Here is a 19,590-nt window from a genome sequence, read left to right on the forward strand (position 1 = left end):
CAAATGTGCTGCAAGTTCAAATACAAATACAAATACTTTATTGTCACCAAACAATTGATACTAGAGCGTACAATCATCACAGTGATATTTGTTTCTGCGCTTCGCGCTCCCTGAAGTACAAATCGAAGTAAATATAATAAAAATTTAAATTATAAATCATAATTAGAAAATAGAAAAGGGAAAGTATGGTGGTGCTTTCATCGACCTTATACAGTATACTGCACATATTCAGATACACCTTCAGTCCTGTATTCACCTTTTTGATTTTGCCCGCCTTTTACATTGCATCTCATCCTGTTGACTGCAATTTTGCCCTATGGACAACCTCTCCTTGCTACACTTTGCTTCTGTTTGTAAACCTCATCTTCAGCACTATTATCCGCTTTGCCTACGATACTTCTGGCATTGAAATGTATACAACTCCGGACACTAGTCGTACGATGCTCAACCTTTTGATTCCTGACTTTGTCTGAGGTCTCACCAACATCTGCCTCCACAACCTCCCCACTAACTGTTCTGGCACTCTGGTTCCCATCTTCCTGCAACTCTAGTTTAAACCCCACCGTGCAGCATTAACAAAGCTTCCCATTAGGATAATAGCGTCTCTCTAGTTCAGGTGCAAACCATCCCTTCTATACAGGTCCCACCTTCCACGGAAGAGAGCCCAATGATCCAACAATCTAATGCCCTCCCTCCTACGTCATCTCCAAATTCAGCCTCACCATTAACTTGTACAACTGCAATGCAGTGACTTCTGGGAACCTCTGACCCATGCTTGCTCAAAATGGATGGTGCTGTGAACCTTGAAGCTCCGTGTTGGGAGCATGCGGGCACCATGCATGTGCAACGCAAGTGCGCCCAGCCCCCTACCTCCTCAGCTATCGCCTGCTATGACTCCAGTAGAATCTGTGGTTCCTGCATTGGCCCCATCAGTCACCTCAGAGCCCACCAAAACCCAGAGTAGAAATCGGTCATCCCTGATTCCACAGAACTTCCAAAGGAGGGGTAGGAGATAGTTAGAATTCAAGAGAGAAGAGTTTTTTCTGAGGAGACACAGGGACTGGAGATGGTGGAATCTGATCTGTAGTGACAGTCTGCTGGAGGAACTCAGCAAAGTCGAGCACCATTTGTGGGACGAAAGGAATAGACAACACGAAATGTTGACGGTTCCCTTCCTGCCACAGATGCTGCTCAACCCTCTGGGTTCCTCCAGCAAACTGAGTTGTCCGGAGATTTTGAAATCCTGGGGAAGATGATGTTAGAGGAGGTGACTTCTGAGTGGTGGTTTTGATACTGCGAGAAATCGGGGGGGAGTTTGTTGCGCTTGGACTTTCTGAGAATCAACACGGGTACAGACACTTCTTCAGCAGAACAAAGGCAGTCATCCGATGGGAGATGATGCAAAGGATTTTATATTGAAACCTGGTGTCATTGAGTTAGGAATAATACACGTGCATTCCCTACACTGACTCTGGTCTCTCTCAACAAGGTGGAACATGCTGAGGGAGTGGGTAGGTTTCCTGCCATTACAGTCGGGGTGTGGGTAGGTTTCCTGCCATCACGGTCAGAGAGTGGATAAGTTTCCTGACAATGTCAGCATGTTAGAGACCATCTTCGGGGGGGGGGGGGGGGGGGTAACGCAGGATGAGAACTGGTCTATACAAAGGCTTGGGATACAATAAGGAAACTTTCCTGACATCACCAGACCTAAGAGTGAGGAGAAACAAGTTTTGCGTTACACTGACTAGAACATTTGCTTAACAAACACACCTGAGATCCAAAAGCCAAAGTTTTCTGCAGTAAAATTGTATTATTGTTGAAGGAGACGTGGAGGTTTTGAAAGAGTTGCTACATCTTCATGTAATAGGATCCCTGACTCTCATAAAGTAATTCAGTTGTGAAGTTTGTTTTCACTTTCTGGGATTCCTGGTGTGATGTTCTATGAGTGAGTAGTTACAGTGTCTCCAACAACAGCGTAAACGGGTAACAGCAATGATCCAGTTGTCCATCACAACTCCAACATGTCCTGTCCTATCTCTTGCTATTGACATTGTCCTGTGACCTGTCACCATAGCCCACAGTTGTGTCACACGAACTCTCACGTTAAGAACAGAGGGTTGCGGGGGAGGTAAAGCTGGATGCAGTTAACTGGAGGGGCGGAATTGAGTAGGCAAGAACGATCGGATCTCCTCTCAATAACAGCTGGGCTCTTCCTTCTGCTCTTCGTGCAGTCTGCAGTGGGGACTATGCAGAGCCTGACCTGACCAAGGGCGCTCGACACCAGGGCTTCCAGAATATGGTTTCTCACTACGCAGAGGCGGACATAGTCAACCTGCAGGGCATGACGGGTAACAACACCTATGCAGTCCCAGCGCTGACCATGGACTCTCTCCTCAAGAAGGAGATCAGCTTGGGGGAGATCTCTCGACACCAGCTGCATTTCAGGGAGAAGCTGGGCGAGGGACAGTTTGGCGAGGTGAGTTTGTACATTCCTACAGGAGGGTGTGGTTGGTGCTTGCTCAACACTCGTGCTCCTGAGTAGACAGACAAATACCCGCCTCCTCTTTGGGGCAGGAAGTGAGAGGGTAGGGAGTTTGGGCTCGGTAAGCGATATGAGAGAGTGGTGGGAGTGCTTCCCAGAGAAATGTGGATATGAGTGAGAGGGTGAGGTGGTTACTGGAAGAGGTGAGGATGTCTATACGGACAGCAGGGTCAGGGCAAGGCTCAGTGGGAGCGAGGGTGTGGGATGTGGCTGAGAGTAAAGATGTGGGCTTTTGGTAGGAGTGAGTGTCAGTGGATAATGAGGAGTCAGTGAGAGACAATGTTTTTATTTAGTTTAGTGGTACAATGTGAAACAGGCCCTTCTAGCTCAACGAGCTGCACCCTGTCCAGCAACCCACCTGTTTACACTAGCCTATTCACAAAACAATTTACAATGACCAATTAACCTACTAATCTTTGCTCAGTGGGAAGAAACCAGAGTGCCCAGAGGAAACACATACACTCACAAACCTCTTATAAATGGAGTTAGATTTGAATTCTGAACTCTGACACTCCGAGCTGTAATAACATCACGTCAACTGCTACGTTACCATGGCGCCATGTGGGCCATCAGTCAGAATGACGGTGCAGGCTGTCGGTGAGGGTGACGGTGCAGGCCGTTGGAGCGAGCGTAGGTGTGGGCCATCAGTGAGAACAAATGGAGGGTAGGGTGTTTATCTCAGACTGGGCATGACACCTTCTGGATTTTTCTCTCCAGGTCCACTTGTGTGAAGCTGTGAATACAAATGAATCCCAGCAGCCTGATCTTTTCAACAGTGGACACATTTCAGGCCTGGTCGCTGTGAAGATGCTGAGATCGGACGCCACTATACATGCCAGGTACCCTACATTGCTGGGTTGTGTGTCCTAGAGATTGACCCTGAGAGCAGAGCATTCTGGGCCTGAGGTAGCAGTAGCATCTCAGAGCCACAGATTACTCCGAGATGGAGTGAACCTCCTTGGCCTCTTGGATCACTTCTGCCCTCCTGTCAACCAGCTTTGTGAGCAACAAGGCAAATGTCATGTCGTTGCCTCACTATGTGGTGCGGAGGCTCCAAAGCACAGGGTCAAAAGAAGCTGCAGAGGGTGAAGACTCTGGCAGCCCCATCAGGGGCAAAACCCTCCCGTCATTGAGGACATCTTCAGAAGGTGGTGCCTCAAGATGGCAGCATCCACTATTAAGGACCCTGACCATAAGGACATGCCCTCTTCTCATTACTACCGCCATGTAGAAAGTACAGGAGCCTAAAGGCTCACACCCAATGTTTTAGGAAAAGCTTCTTCCCCTCTGTCATTTCATTTCTAAATGGCCCATGAACACTACCTCGTTATTTGTATTTTGCACTATTAATTTATTTATTATCATACCCCAGAAGAGGGACCATATTACTCCTATCCTGGACTCTTTCCTCTGGCTGCTAGTGCTGTTCAGAATTGATTTTAAGTTTCCCTTGTTTGTTTATAAAGCCTTAAATGGCCTGCCCCCCCCCCCCATATCACAGACCTTCGAACCCCTTATTCTACTTCCAGGTCCCTCAGGTCAGCTGACTTGGGGCTCCTGGCTGTCCCGCGATCTAAACTTAAGCTCAGGGGTGACCGCGCCTTTGCTGTTGCAGCCCCTAGACTGTGGAACAGCATTCCCCTCCCTATCAGATCTGCCCCCTCCATCGACTCTTTTAAATCCAGGCTCAAAACTTACTTTTATTCACTAGAGTTTGAATCTTCCTGATGTGGCTGATTTTTAGCTTGTGCCTAGGCCCTTGTGTTGTTTCTTTTGTGCCTATAAGCTGTTTGCCTTGTTGGTTATGTCTGTGTTTCTTATATTTGTGATTTAGCTATCTGCTCTGATCTGTACAGCACTTTGGTCAGCGTGGGTTGTTTTTAAATGTGTGCTATATAAATAAATTTGACATGACGTATAGTAATTTGTATATACTGCTAGATCAACATAGCACAATAATTCTGATACTGATTCAGCCGTTCTGCAGGAGTGGTCAGAGAGATCAGGGCAGTGTAGAGTGGATGGTGCTAGCTTTGGGCAGGTCTGCGCAGCCGTTAACATTGTAAAGCATTCTGCATCCCTTCCAGAAACAACTTTCTCAAAGAGGTGAAGATCATGTCACGGCTGAAGGACCCTAACATCATCCGGCTTCTTGGAATCTGTATCCGTGATGACCCTCTCTGCATGGTCACAGAGTACATGGAGAACGGGGATCTCAACCAGTTCCTCTCCCAGCGGGTGCTTGAGAACCACTTCACCTTGGCCAACAACCTCCCCAGCGTGAGGTAGGACTCGCCAACCTGAGGGAAGCAAAAGGTAATGGAGGTGGGAGTGGTTTGGGTCCTGGAGAAATGCAGAAGAGCTTTGTAATCCTTGGGATATCTCCAAGTTCCTTTCAGCCAATGAAGCACTTCTCAAGTATCTCTACACATAGGTTTTCTCTACTCAATTTTCCTCTTTGATATTGGGTACAGGGTCTTCTGGGGTTTCTGAGGGGCTGCACAAGACCTCGTCAGGACATCTCCAAAAACCAATGAAGTGCAGTGGTTTCTTAGGGCTTCAGTAGAGATTTATGCTCAAAGGTCCAGGGGAGGGTCTTGTAAGGCAAGAGAGTGCCCACTTGTTCCTGAGGCACATTCTGAAATCCTGACTTTATACAGAGCACTGATATTGGAAGGAGTGAAAGATGGGCATCTTCAGGTCATTAAATGTAAGGCACAGATTGGTGCCAGGATAAGACCGGAGACGGATGGCAGAGTTTCGATCCAATCCATTGACTGTGCCCAACGCTCTGTCAAACGCTGAATGTACGAGCGTGGCAACTCAATCCTTAGTAGATCTGGTGCTGACTTCCTGCATTGCTCAGCGATCTAGGGTTGTCCCTCTCATCTTAGAGGTAGAGTGAGCGAGTGCTGGCCGATGAGGTTGCGTATTGCGGTGATGTGAGTCTTCGCTACTGTGGAAGCAAGCAGCGGAACGTGTCATCTTCACAGGAGGGTTTGTCTGTGAGCAGCAGCTCGGGTCTGCTGAATCGTTTTGAGTCTCTGAATGTTGTTTATATGAAATCCAAGAGGCATTTCTTAAAATGCCTGATAGAGACTGCAAACCCAGGGTTTCTGGAACTATCTATGTATTTATTTTTAGTGATACCATGCAGAGTAGGCCCGTCCAGCCCTTCAAGCTATGTCGCTCCCATAACCCCCAACAACCCTGATTAACCCTAACCTAACCACAGGACAACCTACACTGACCAATTAATCTAGCCTTTGGACTGCGGGAGGAAACCAGAGCACCCGGGGAAAATCCGCACATTCCGTGGTAAAGACATACAGAGATTCACTAGGGAACAGCACCGGAATTGAACTCTGAACTCTAGAACTCCCCGCGCTGTGATAGCGTCCTGCTAACTGCTATGCTATTGTGGTGCCCGTGGGGTTAACTATTAACCTGGTTGGAGATTGACAAAGAGGCAGAAGCCAGAGTTGATGAATAATGAGCAAGTTAGCTGTAACCAAGTAGGAACAGGAGGAGAATGAACCCCTCAAGCCAGCTCTGCCATTCTATAGTCTCAATATTCCTCGTCCACTTTCTTGCCCTTTACCCGTGAGAACTTTCTCATAACTCTTTATCTGATCTCATAATGTACCACTTAAGAAATGAACGTGCATGTCTTAATATTCCACGTAGAGGAGAGCGTTCATCATCTGTGGATGATGCGACCACAGACTCGCTCTGCGCTCATCGCTGTCTCAATTGTTCACCATTTGCTCCTGTGTTCCTCAGCTACCGGTGTCTCCTGCACATGATGACGCAGGTTGCCTCAGGCATGAAGTACCTCTCCTCGCTTAACTTTGTGCACCGGGACCTGGCCACACGCAACTGCCTGGTGGGGAACCACTACACCATCAAGATCGCTGACTTTGGCATGAGCCGCAACCTGTACAGCGGTGACTATTACCGTATCCAGGGTCGGGCCGTGCTGCCTATCCGGTGGATGGCCTGGGAGAGCATTCTGCTGGTGAGTGCTGCCCGTTGTTTTTATCCCAAATATACAAGTTTGCGTCCAACGTGCCATCGGGGTGAATGTTCTGCTTTGGATATTGTTGGGAGGAGGATGGTTTTTTCAGACAATGGTTCAGGGTGACTACTCCTGAGTTTGTGTGGGTAGCTCTCTATCAGCTTTGCACATTGGGACACTGTAATTTTTTCCCCATTCTTCTTTACGAAACTACTCAAGCTCTGTCAGGTTGCACGGGAATCATAAATGAACAGCCCTTTTCAAGTCCAGCCACAAATTTTTAATTGGATTGAGGTCTGCACTCTAACTTGACCGCTCCAGGACATCAGCTTTATTGTTTTTATGCCATTCCTGTGTAGCTTTGGCTCTATGCTTGGGGTCATCGTCTTGCTGGAAAACAAATCTCCCAAGACACAGTTCTCTTGCAGACTGCATCACTAACTAGTTCATCACTAGTAGGCCCTGCTACTTGGGAGGGGAATTACCGAATGGATAGGAGTTTCTGGACCTATCAGCATATGTCATCTCCCTGGTGTTAGGGTTCAGGATAGCACAGAGTAGTTACAGAGCTCGCTGTAGAGCGAGTCTGAAAGATAGTGGCCATTGTACACATCAGTACAAACTACATAGGTAGAGAACAGGGTGAGACGCTGCAAGGTAGTTTACAAGGATTTAGGAGCTTGGCAGGACCGCAAAGGTAGAAATCTCAGGATTACTTCCAGTGCCACATGTTAGCGAGATTAGTAACAGACCGGATGAATGCATGGTTGGAAAGACAGAGCATGATGAAGGGATTTGGATTTCTGGGATGTAGAAACCACTTTTGGGGAAGGTGGAATTGTTTTCCCAATGCAGGTGGGAAAACCTGATGCAGTCTGCAAGAGAACTGTGTCTTGGGAGATTTGTTTTCCAGCAAGACGATGACCCCAAGCATAGAGCCAAAGCTACACAGGAATGGCTTAAGAACAATAAAGCTAATGTCCTGGAGCGGTCAAGTTAGAGTGCAGACCTCAATCCAATTAAAATTTTGTGGCTGGACTTGAAAAGGGCTGTTCATTTATGATTCCCGTGCAACCTGACAGAACTTGAGTAGTTTCGTAAAGAAGAATGGGGAAAAAATTACAGTGTCCCAATGTGCAAAGCTGATAGAGACCTACCCACACAAACTCAAGGCTGTAATTGTTGCCAAAGGTGTAGCTACTAAATACTGACTTGAAGGGGGTGAGTAATTGTGAATTAGTTTGTGTTTTATATTTGTAAACAAATTTAGACAAATTTGTAGAAATCTGTTTTCACTTTGACACAAGAGTCTTTTTCTGTTGATCAGTATCAAACAAGCCAAATTAAATCCACTGTGATTCAATGTTGGAATACAATAAAACATGAAAACTTCCAAAGGGGTGAATAGTTTTTATAGGCACTGTACAAACACCAAACAGTAGGGTGACTTTGTTAGGTTAGGCAACTAAAGAATCATCAAGCTGAAACATTATTTTTTTCTCTCTTTTACACAGATGCTGCCTGACCTGAATGTTTTCAGCATTTTCTATTTTTATTTCAGAGTATTGGCTGTCTTTTAAATACTTATTTAACTTCTGATTTTCATTTGATGTTGGGGTTGGGTTAAGCAGGAAATTTGGGACATTCAAATGTAATCATGGTGATTTTAATGTTCATGTAGATCGGACTAGCAAATGTGTAACAACTATGTGGGAGAGGAACTTCCAGTATGAATACAGGATTACTTGTGGGGTTAATACACTGAGGAACCATCCAGGGAGCAGGTCATCATAGAGAGTTTGTGGGTGAACCAGAGCAATTGTTCATTCCGGTTGGGGTCAAAAAATAAAACAGGAAGTGTGTCTCAACCACAGCTACAGGGAATTTAGGGATAACGTTATATCCAAGGGGAAGACTGCAAAAATAGCAAACCTCAGGACTGGAATTCAGAGGAAGACCCAGGAATTAATCAAAAGGGAGAAAATAGCATTTCAGAGTTGGCTTCCAGGGAACATTTAAAAAAACTGTGTAAAAGCTTCAATAGATATGTGAAGAAAAAGTAGTGAAGACTACTGTCAAAACCAGGAGAGTTTATCATGAAGAGCAAAGAAGTGGGAAGGCTGGTGAACAATACTGGGGTTTTGACTTTACAAAGGAGGACACCCATAAACTCCCAGAGACTATAAGGAATCTGGTGAGAGGGAGGAAAGAAGGAAATCAGTATAACTGATGAAATGATGTTGGGAAACATGATGGGGCTGCGGATCAATAAATCCCCAGACCTTGATAGTCTGTATCCCAGAGTATTGAAAGAAGTAGCCCTCAAAACTATGAGTGGTCATTTTCCAACATTCTTTAGGTTCTGGTTCGGATTTTACATTTCAGACAGCAGCTGATGTAACCCAAGTGTTTCAAAAAGAAGGGAGAGAGAAAAGAGAGAATTAGAGACCAGTTGGTCTCACATTGATGGTTAGAAGATGCCAGAGGCAATTACGGAAGATGTGATAGCTGAACATTTATGAAACAGTGACCGGATCTGTGAAAGTCGACATGGATTTATGAACGGGAGGTCATGTTTGAGAAGTTGATTGGAACCTTTTGAGAATGTAACTGGTCCCATGGATGGGGACAACCAGTGTTGGGAGGCACTTTGGTTTTCAGAAAGCTGTCAAAAGGTCTCACATAATAGTTAATGTGCAAAGTTAAACACGTGTGATTGTAGGTAATGTGCCGATTAGGTAGAGAACTGATTGATTGACAGGAAATAGTAGGAATAAAGAACACAGAGAGTAATGGCGGAGGGGCGTTTCTCTGGAGGTCTGTGACAAGTGCTGTTTCACAAGGATAAGTACTGGGACCTCCGTGATATGTATAATAATCTGGATGAAAATATAGATGGTCTAATTAGTAAATTTGAAGATGACACCAAAATTGAAATTGTGGATAATGAGGAAGGTTGTCAAAGGATAGAGCAGGATTTAAATCAGATGTAAATTTAGGCAGAGAAATGGCAGGTGGAGTTTAATTTGGGAGGTCAAATGCAAAAGGAATGCTCACAGTAAATACCAGGACCCCTAGGAGATTTGGTGTACAGAGGGATTTTGGGATGCAAGTCCATAACTCCCTGAAAGTAGCGACACAAGTAGATTGAATGATTTTTTTTAAAGTGTGTGGTGTACCTGCCTTCATCAGTCAGAGTACTGAGTGTGAAAGTTGGCAACTTGAGCTGCAGATGTATAAGACTTTGGTCAAGCGATATTTGGAGTACTGCGTGCAGTTCTGGTCACCGCATTACAAGAAGCATGTGGAAGGTTTGAAAAGGGTTCAGAAAAGGTTCACCAGGAAGTTCTCTGGATTAGAGAGTAGAACTATAAAGTTGGACAAACTTGTATTGTTTTCCTTGGAGCATCAGGTGCTAAATAAAGGAGGCCTGGTGGAAGTTTATACTATTATAAGAGGCGTAGATAGATGGGGTTGTTACATACTAGAGATAATAGGTTTGAACTGAGAGGGAGAAAGTTTAAAGGAGATTTATGAGTCAAGTTTTCACACAGAGAATGGAACCTGGAACATACTGCCGGGGAGGTAGTGGAAGTAAGTGCAGTGCTTACGAAGCATTCAGGCAGACAACTGAACAGGCATGGAATGGAGGGAGGGATACGGACCACGTGCCAGTAGATGGGATTAGATTGTCATCATGGTTGGCACCGCCATGTGAGCCAATGGGCCTGTTCCTGATCCTGGTCAACATTGTGAGGGAACGGGGCAATAATGCAGACCCGGAGGGATGCTGAGGCCTTGCAGTGCTGAAGGAAAAGCTCCAAGCAATAGAAAGGGGGGGGAAGTCTGAGATCTTGCTTTTCTGGGAGCCAAGGTACATGATATTGGGTGAGCTTGGGTCAGGAGATGGGAATCAGAACATAGGACGAGCTGAGATTTGCGGAGATTGGAACAATGGGAGAAAAAACTTGACTATGGGGGGAGAGGGTATGCATGTGGAATTGCGAAGGGTTCTTACACGCTGGTCTTTACAGGGGAAGTTTACCACAGCCAGTGACGTATGGGCATTTGGAGTGACTCTGTGGGAGATGTTCACCTTCTGTAGGGAGCAGCCATATTCCCAGCACTCCGATGAGCAAGTCATCATGAATACTGGAGAGTTCTTCCGGAATCAAGGCCGACAGGTAAAATAGGGCGTTGTCTATAGTATTGGCCTCCCTCATTGTGCTTATCTGTATCTTAAATGATAAAGAACTTGTGTTTATTTTAGCGCCTTGCAGAGATCCTAACAGATTTTACTGCCAGTGAAGGAATCTTTTGAATCGTAGTCCATCTAATGTATGGGAAATGCTGTGCAGTAGTGAAAGAACCTACACATTGTAATAATAAAGAGCAGATAATCTGTCTTAAGACTGTTTGATAAGGCAAACTATTGGCTGTAGTACCAGGAGAGCCCTCACTATTCAGTGGTGCCTGCCTCTGATGCCCTCACTATATTTTTGAAACTGTCACTGGGTCTTCTACATTACCCGAGAGAGCAGCTGGACTGTGTGTGAATGCCTCATCCCAATGATCACATTTACAATAACAAGGTTGTGCTGCATAAAATCCCAGAGTGTACCATCCACCCCACCCTCCCTCCTACTGGGGCTGATTGCGGGTCAGAACAGACACTCACAGTCAAGTTCATTAACAGAGAGAGGTGGGATTCATGCTGGCAGTAGCCTTCTGACCATTCTGTGCTCTTCCTCCCTGTACAGGTCTACCTGTCTCAGCCTGTTGACTGTCCCAAGCAGATGTTTGATTTAATGATCAGCTGCTGGAGCAGAGACATCAAGGACCGGCCAAGCTTTGAGCAGATCCACCACTTCCTCCAGAAGCAGTTGGTCAATGGAACCTAGTTGTTGCACCTCCCCCCATTGCTTCAGTATACCAATGGACAACTTAACTTCATCGCCTGGTGCAGGAATTGACCAGCGGTGCCTGCTCTTGACGAGCTCATTCTTTTGTGCACTTCCTGCTCGTGCCTCTCTAGCAACACAACATTCTGTCTGCTGACCTCATGTACTGACAACAGGCTCAAGATGGCTCCTTGCTACAGTAACACTCAAGAGACAAGGCATTGGGAAGGTGTTAATGTTGGAGTCATTTCACCGACTGTCAGTACGCTGAGGGAGCGGAGACGTTTGGAGGTGCAGGCTGGAAGGACCTGAAGACACAGCCAGTGCTGGTCACACAACACTACTTTTCCTCTATCGTTCCCTGTGGCGAGGACAAGCACTGGTTTCCTTCTGATGGTGTCTCCTCGCATTGGAAGCCTGAAAGCTGCAGATGGACAGAGAAGCCTGTGGAAATTGGTGATCTAACTCCAGTGTCCTCGACCTACGAATGTAGACATTATCCCCAGTCACGTTTGAGGAGATGTCCAACTGCTACAGTTGTGCTGTAGTCACGGTTTTGCATTGGTACAGATTGTACTTCAAGTGCCATGCACGGCTGTGAGTTGAGTGGTGGGCAGTGAGATGTCAACAGCTGGATGTGTTGCTGTAGATAGGCAACGTTCACAGGTGACTGATTGGCTGACGCTTTGGTGGAGCAGTTGCTGCCTATCGCGTCTGCACTGATGTTGCTTTCTTTCAGTGCTGGTGGCTTTAATGTGAGAGCTGTTCACAAATCCTGGGCCCCTGTCATGGAAGTTGGGGAGTAGGGTTTAACAGAGTGGGGCGGGGGGGAAGGAGGGGGTGGCATGACTTGGAGAGCTTCCATTTCAGTGAGCCCTTTCCCCACTGGACATCCAAAGTCCTCGGAGATGGCTGGCGTACTTTTCAAGCTTGAGAGTAGGAGAGCAGTCGGTACAGGGGCTCGGGTCTCAGTGAGATGCTGGGACCAGGGAGGGTCGGACTTTGGGGAAAATTGATGCAGGGGCTCGGCAGGGTTGCTGCAGCACATTTTTTTACCTGGACAGTGCCTAAAACCTCAGAATAAAAGGTTGGTTATTCACAGTGGGTACCGGCCCCTGGGATGGTGGACGAGGTGGGAATGGTGTCCCAAGGGTTTGCGAGAGGAGGGAGGCAGCTGCAGGGGAATGGGGAGGGCCCATCTACCTAGCTGACAGGAGCCCCAGAGGTTTGGGCTTGGCTCAGGAGAGCAGAAGGGAATGAAAGCATATGGAGATAGTGCAGGGAAGAAGCACTGAGGTGAAAGATTGAACAGTATAGCAGGCACAATGGGCTGAATGGCATCTCCCTGCTTCTGTTAATGCTATTAGGGTGGGACAGGCATTGGGCAGTGCTACCTGGGATGGGGGCTTTACTGGTGCTGGTAGACACGAGAAGGGTGAGTTCACTGGATGGGAAAGGGGTAGGTGTGCGGGGGGTGGGGAATAGGATGATTGCTAAAGTAGTTTATTATTTCCACATATACCAAGACACAGTGAAAAACCTGCCTCGCATGCTGCCAATTCAGAGCGATTCATTACAACAGCACATTGAGAACCACTCCCACTGTCTGCCCCATCCACCGTGATCATTCACCTCAGCCTCACCTTTGTACGTTAACCGCCGATTCCCTGAATATCCTGGAAGCCATTAATAACTGTCTTGAATCTATTTGGGAACTGGGCAACCATACTTTTGGGTACAGAATTCCGTGGATTTGCTGCCCTTTGGGTGAAAGACAATTCTCTCATTGTTGTCCTTTTGACTCCACAACCCCTGGTTCTAGACACCCCAGCGTGGAAAACCTCATCTTTGCATCAATCCACGTAAGAGTCATCCTTCCAACATCTAGGCAATAAGGGTCGGTCACCTTGATCTCTCCTCAAAGGACAGTTATCCACATCCACATCCCAGGAATCAATTCTCCCATTGCAAGTAGGTAGGGACCTGACCAGCCAACTATTATTCACGGTGCAACTTCACCAGGGCCCCATATAATTTCATAAGATATCTTTATTTTGTACTCAAATCCTTTTGAAATAAAGACTGACATACTGTTTGCCGCTCTGGTTGTGTGCAATCTTATGTGTAGGCAGTATAAGATCGTAAGACACAGGAGTAGAATTAGGCCATTTAGCCCATTCGAGACTGCTCCAATAACTTAAACCTACCCTGAGGGACTTCCTCCTCTGCTGTTCTGATCGAGGGTCATCTGGGTATGACCTGAACCTTTTCAAGACGCAAGGCAGAGACCAAAATTGCTCAAATCTGGCAGCAAATTGCAGAATTATTAAGAATGTACGAAGAGACCAAACACCACAAATAATGTAAATAAGTGGTATAAATAGTAAGCATTAGGTTAAATTACTGAAAACATAATGTGAAATACCACGTAGTTTCATTCTATGCTGCACAATCTCACCCCTTAATTGAACTGTCTGGTGTACATATTCATTTACACCCCAGCCCCTCAGTTGTCAGCCTTGTTTGCAGATTATTTTCATGTTGTTCGTTAACTTCAAATACCAAAAACTCAAGGTGATTTTAGACAGACCTCACCCTGGTGATCACTCAGAAGGTGCATCAGTTCCGCTTCCAGCTCCATGTAATCTTTCCTAAACCCTTCATATTTTATAACCCTAAATTCCTACCCAGTAACACAAAACCTGCTGGAAGATCCTCTCTCGTGTCCAGCAATCATCCACTGGCTCCTGTCTCACCACTGCCCCTCACTTCCTCACACTGGTTGTCTTCCCTCTTGTTGGATCCTGATGCTTTCGCAATCCAAATGTTCTTCCGAAGTCAGGATTGAGACATAAAACTTGTTCCTTACGGTCATTTTACTGAGCGTTACAAGAACAAAGAATAGAAAGGAAGAAGCTTGGCAAAGGAGAGAGAGCAGAGACAGAGGCGGTGTGGTCTTCTCATACCAGGTTACTGATAACACCAGTTGTTATTTCATTGATAACAATTAACCAATTAAATAGCCAGATTCAAGTAATGTGACACCTGCCACTGAACAATTACATGTATATGGGTGATTGTATAAAAATACAAACAAGTACGTATAACAAGGTTAAACTAAAAGAAAAATAACAGCACTCCACCTTTTGTCCTGGTGCAGGGGCTCAACCCGAGATCACGACAGTTCCTCTTCTTCCCCCACCCCACTGATGCTGCGCTTGACCCACAGTGTTTCTCCAGCATATCCTTTGTTTGAATGCCCCTAGCTTCCCATGTGACTACACCACCTTCGTCCTACAAGATCAGGAACTGTTCACAAAGGTTGACCTTCAACCATAAACCCATCCGAAATGTTTTTGACGGAGAGAAAGTTTGACTTTATCAGCAGTCTAAAAGTTACTGGCCCCATCATTTACAAGTGCCTATTGTGAACAGACCCAGCACACCACAGACATCTTGTTCTTTGTCAGAACTTTTCATATGAAGTTTTGTGAGAACAGAGGGAGGAAATTTGTCCTCAACCTCATCAATCTTCTCTGTAGGCTACTCCCTCCCACATAACACCCCCAATTATCCCACCAGCCAACTATGTGAGGGGTAATTTACAGTAGGCACCCTGTGCATCTCTGGAACATGGGAAAAATCTCAGAGCACCCATGGGAAATCCACATAATTACAGAGAGAACATACAAACTCCACACTGTGCCTGAGGTCAGAATTGAACATGGGTCTCTAGTTCTGAGAGGCCATGGCTCTACCTCCTTCAAAGTCTTGGCATGCAGGTCATCATCTCCTGGAAGTTCACAGGCTTTCAATCCCATTAACTTCCCTGACACTAGTTACCTTATAATTGCTAATATCCTGCAGTCCTCCATTTATTCCTGATTAGCTTTTCAGAGAGTTTCACTCTGTCATCTTCTCAGAGGACAGATAGACAAAATACTTATTTAATTGCAGTGTGGCTTGCTTATCTCTTTACAAAATTTCTCTGTAAGGAATCTACTTCAGCTGATCTTACATTTTTACATAACTGTAGAAACTTATTGAGTTCTTTATGTTTCCTGCTAGATCACCTATTCTACTTGATGGCTCCTTCGATAATTTCTGTAAATTTCCCAATCTTCTGCCAAACTGCTCTTTTCTGGCAACATTAGAAGCTTGGGTCTAATGCTACTTTCATTTCATTAACCACAATCACGATAGCGTAACGATTAGTGCAATGCTATTACAGCTCAGGGCGTTGGTTTTCAGAGTTCAATTCTGGTGTCCTCTAAGCATGTTTGTGCATTCCTTCCCATGTGCTGGTGGGTTTCCTCCAGGCGCTCTGGCTTCCTCCCTCAGTCCAATGATGTAGCAGTTAGTTGGTTACAGACAGACATACTTTATTGATCCCGAGGGAAATTGGGCCATTGTAAATTGTCCCATGATTAGGCTAGGGTTAAAGTGGTGGGGAGCTGGGCAGCACATCTCGAAGGGCCAGAAGGGCCTATTCCACACTGTATCCCAATAAATAAAATAAAGAATCTTTAAGGCTTGGGTTGTCTAAAGTAGATTGGTAAAGTACTTTAAAATATGTAGCAGTAAACAAGCAGTGACAAGCATTTTAGGAATGAATACTTTGTCTTCCAATCATGTGTACCTTTTTTTGGCTAGGACCTCAACAAGGACATGTTTATGCTTGTGTGTTTCTATTTGTGATTTTTGCTTGAAGAGTTTTTATGATTTTTTAAACAAGATATTAATATGGTAAATCTAATTCTTTTAATGTAATTTCCCAATCGACCACCATTGCCAACTCATGCCTCTTACGTTTTTGTTTCCATTGAAAACATTAGTTTTAGATCTTTACATACATTTTGGTTACGTTTCCCTAAATGCTGGAAGCCCTCAGCAACTTGTCAGCATCTGAGGGGAGAGCTTGATAATCTATCATTGAGCAGTTATAACCCCCGAGAGGTTTGATTTCCATTTATGGTCACTTTGCACCCACAGTTCTACAGTGGTTATTTGATCATATGCATTTATTTCTGTTTGTGTTAATAATTTACCCGCCTTGTTAAAAATGTTAATGTATTCAGATATAAAGAGCTTACAGTTCTATTTTTGTACCATGTTTACTTTCTCCACTTTTGAATGTAAGTATAATGTTTATATCTTTCAAGTCAATGTCCTGAAACAATAACTCTGTTTTTCTCTCACCGCAGATGCTGCCCAACCTGCAGGTGTGTTTTCATCATTTTCTGTCTTTTCACATTAATCCACAAATTGTCGTAAAATACTAGATTCTAAGTAGCCTGTTCCCACATTATTGCTCAATATATTAATCTGGAAAACCATTTTGTATAAACTCCATGAATCTATCTTTCACACAGTTACTATTGATGTGATTTGCTCTATTTATTTGTGATAATCCCGTTATTATTGTGTTACTTCATCACATGCATCTCTGATCTCCTGACATACAACATGCCCAACTGTTTGGGTGCCTGTCTACAAAGTCCATAAACCTTCTCTTCACCTTGCAGTTTCCAAGTTGAACCTAACCTGATTTTCTAAACTAAGAACCTTCATCTCCAAGGCTCAACACACTAAGTGCTGGAGGAGCTCAACAGGTCAGGCAACATCTACACATGGAGATACCAGGCAATGTTTTGGGTCAAGGTTCTACATCTGGTAGCCTTCCACCTACAGCTCTACCCCAGCTCCACACACACACCGCACTCCCACTCACATACACAGCCGCCTTACCCCTACTAGAACTGCTTCACACTCTGCATCCTTCACACTAAGGTACTCTTCAACCACATCTCCCTCCTGTCCTACTACTGCACTGGCACTGTATCCGTTCAAGTTCTACAGTCAAACCTATCCCTCTGTCCCCACCTGTCTACAAGTAGAGGGATAATCAGACAGCCATGAAAAATGGTGGAGTTGACTCGATGGTGCTGGATGGCCTAATTCTGTTCCTATGTCTTATGGTCTTATGGTCAAACACCCTCTACTTTTCACCTTTTTGTAGTCATATACTACATACTCCCTGACCCCACTCACCCCTATCCTACTAATAGTTTCATCCCCTTCCACACTTTCTAACTCTGGTACCCTAACCCCTATACATTTCATACCTCTTACCCCCATCCCACAACTTCCCAGTACCTACTGTCCCTTAGACACGTGTGCACCAAACTGCCCCACGTCCCTATAGGATGAACAGGTAAGCCAGACCTGTGTCAATTTAATTGTCTTCTCTAACTTGCAGTCTGATGATTTTGAAACCTTAACGGTACATTTTCAGATTGTCGAAGGTTAAGAGATTTTTTAGATTTGCAGTATTTAACCTCGTGCTCAACGATTTCAAAGTCAGGGTCAGATGGAATGTTTGGGTAGTTTCCTAGAGCCAGTTTGAAATTCGAGCCTTTGTGTTTCAGATCAGAATTCTATCTCCTCTATACAGTTCTCATAGAGGTGACTGTTCTAACTCAGTCAGTGAATGGCCTCAGAAGATAGGACTACTTTCTACAAACTCAAGGGTAAGGTTGTTAATGGTGATGTTACAGGTGAAAGGCAGTTTATATCTTCTCTGTAAAGATCCAATCACCAGACACTTGAAATTGTAAAATACCTTTTGCAACTGAGTATTTTCCACCAGTGGAGAATTTTTTTAAAGTGTGACAAACGATCTGATGGAGAAACTCAATGGGTCAGGCAGCATCGTCAGGACCTGATGCAGGGGCTTCAACCTGAAACGTCGACAGTTCCTCGCCTCCCGCAGATGCTGCTCAACCCACAGAGTTCCCCCAGCAGATTATTTGTTGCTTTTGATTCCAGCATCTGCAGTCACCATAAAGACCATAAAATACTGGAGCAGAATAAGGCTATTCAGGCAGTCGAGTCTGTTCTGCCATTTCATTGTGGCTCATCCATTTTCCTTCTCAATTTTGTTCTCCTGCCTTCTCCCCATAACCTTTCATGCCCTGACTAATCAAGAATCTATCAGCCTCCACCTTAAATACTCCCAGTGCTCTGGCCTCCACAGCCACCTGTGGCAGTGAACTTAACAGATTCACCACCCTCTAGCTAAAGATATTCCTCCTCATCTTCATTCAAAATGGATGTCCCTCTTTCTGAGGCTATGCCCTCTGGTCTTAAACTCAACTATTATAGGAAACATCTTCTCCAATCCACTCTATCTAGGCCTTACAACATTCAATAGATTTCAATGAGATCCCCCATTAATCTTTTAAATTCTAATGAGTAAAGACCCAGAACCATCAAACACTCCTCATACAGCAACCCTTTAATTCCTGGAATAATTTTCATGAAATTCCTCTAACTCTTTCCAATGTCAGTGCATCCTTTCTTAGATAAGGGGTCCAAAGCTGTTCACAATACTCCAAGTGGGGCTTCAGCAGTGCCTTATAAAACATCACCATTACATCTTCACTTTTATATTCCAGTCCTCTTGAAGTCAATCCATTTGCAGTCTTCACCACCACTCAAATTGCAAGTTAACCTTTAGGGAATCCTGCACAAGGACTTCCAAGTTCCTTCAGGTTTTTGAAACTTCAGCCCATTTAGAAAATAGCCTATGCTTTTGATCCTTCTACCAAACAGCATGACTATACACTTTCCAGCACTGTACTCCATCTCCAACTTCTTTCCCCATTCTTCTAATCTGTCTAAGTCCTTCTTCAGTGTCCCTGCTTCTTCAATACTACTTGTTCCTCCACCTATCTGTATTGTGTATAGTTCTGGTCACTGAATTATAGGAAAGATGTCAACAAAATAGAGAGAGTACAGAGAAGATTTTACTAGAATGTTACCTGGGTTCCAGCACCTAAGTTACAGGGAAAGATTGAACAAGTTAGGTCTTTATTCTTTGGAGCGTAGAAGGTTGAGGGGGGACTTGATAGAGGTATTTAAAATTATGAGGGGGATAGATAGAGTTGACGTGGATAGGCATTTTCCATTGAGAGTAGGGGAGATTCAAACAAGAGGACATGAATTGAGAGTTAGGGGGCAAAAGTTTAAGGGTAACTCGAGGAGGTATTTTTTTACTCAGAGATTGGTAGCTGTGTGGAACGAGCTTCCAGTAGAAGTGGTAGAGACAGGTTCGGTATTGTCATTTA

General features: G+C 44.9%; 1 protein-coding gene across 3 annotated transcripts in view; it reads left to right on the plus strand.

Annotated features, from left to right (window-relative positions):
• Positions 1-16,836, plus strand: part of LOC140730966 (discoidin domain-containing receptor 2-like) — a 101,984-nt gene extending 85,148 nt beyond the window's left edge. For all 3 annotated transcript variants that reach the window (XM_073052086.1, XM_073052087.1, XM_073052088.1), the window contains 6 exons: positions 2,232-2,476; positions 3,260-3,381; positions 4,630-4,827; positions 6,326-6,560; positions 10,595-10,744; positions 11,321-16,836. In XM_073052086.1, coding sequence (XP_072908187.1) covers positions 2,232-2,476; positions 3,260-3,381; positions 4,630-4,827; positions 6,326-6,560; positions 10,595-10,744; positions 11,321-11,461 — 1,091 coding nt within the window. In that variant the 3' untranslated portion in view covers positions 11,462-16,836. The remainder of the gene's footprint in view (positions 1-2,231; positions 2,477-3,259; positions 3,382-4,629; positions 4,828-6,325; positions 6,561-10,594; positions 10,745-11,320) is intronic.
• The last annotated feature ends 2,754 nt before the right edge of the window (positions 16,837-19,590 follow it).

This window comes from Hemitrygon akajei, chromosome 7 (genome assembly GCF_048418815.1).
Source record: "Hemitrygon akajei chromosome 7, sHemAka1.3, whole genome shotgun sequence".
NCBI classification, from domain to species: Eukaryota; Metazoa; Chordata; class Chondrichthyes; order Myliobatiformes; family Dasyatidae; genus Hemitrygon; species Hemitrygon akajei.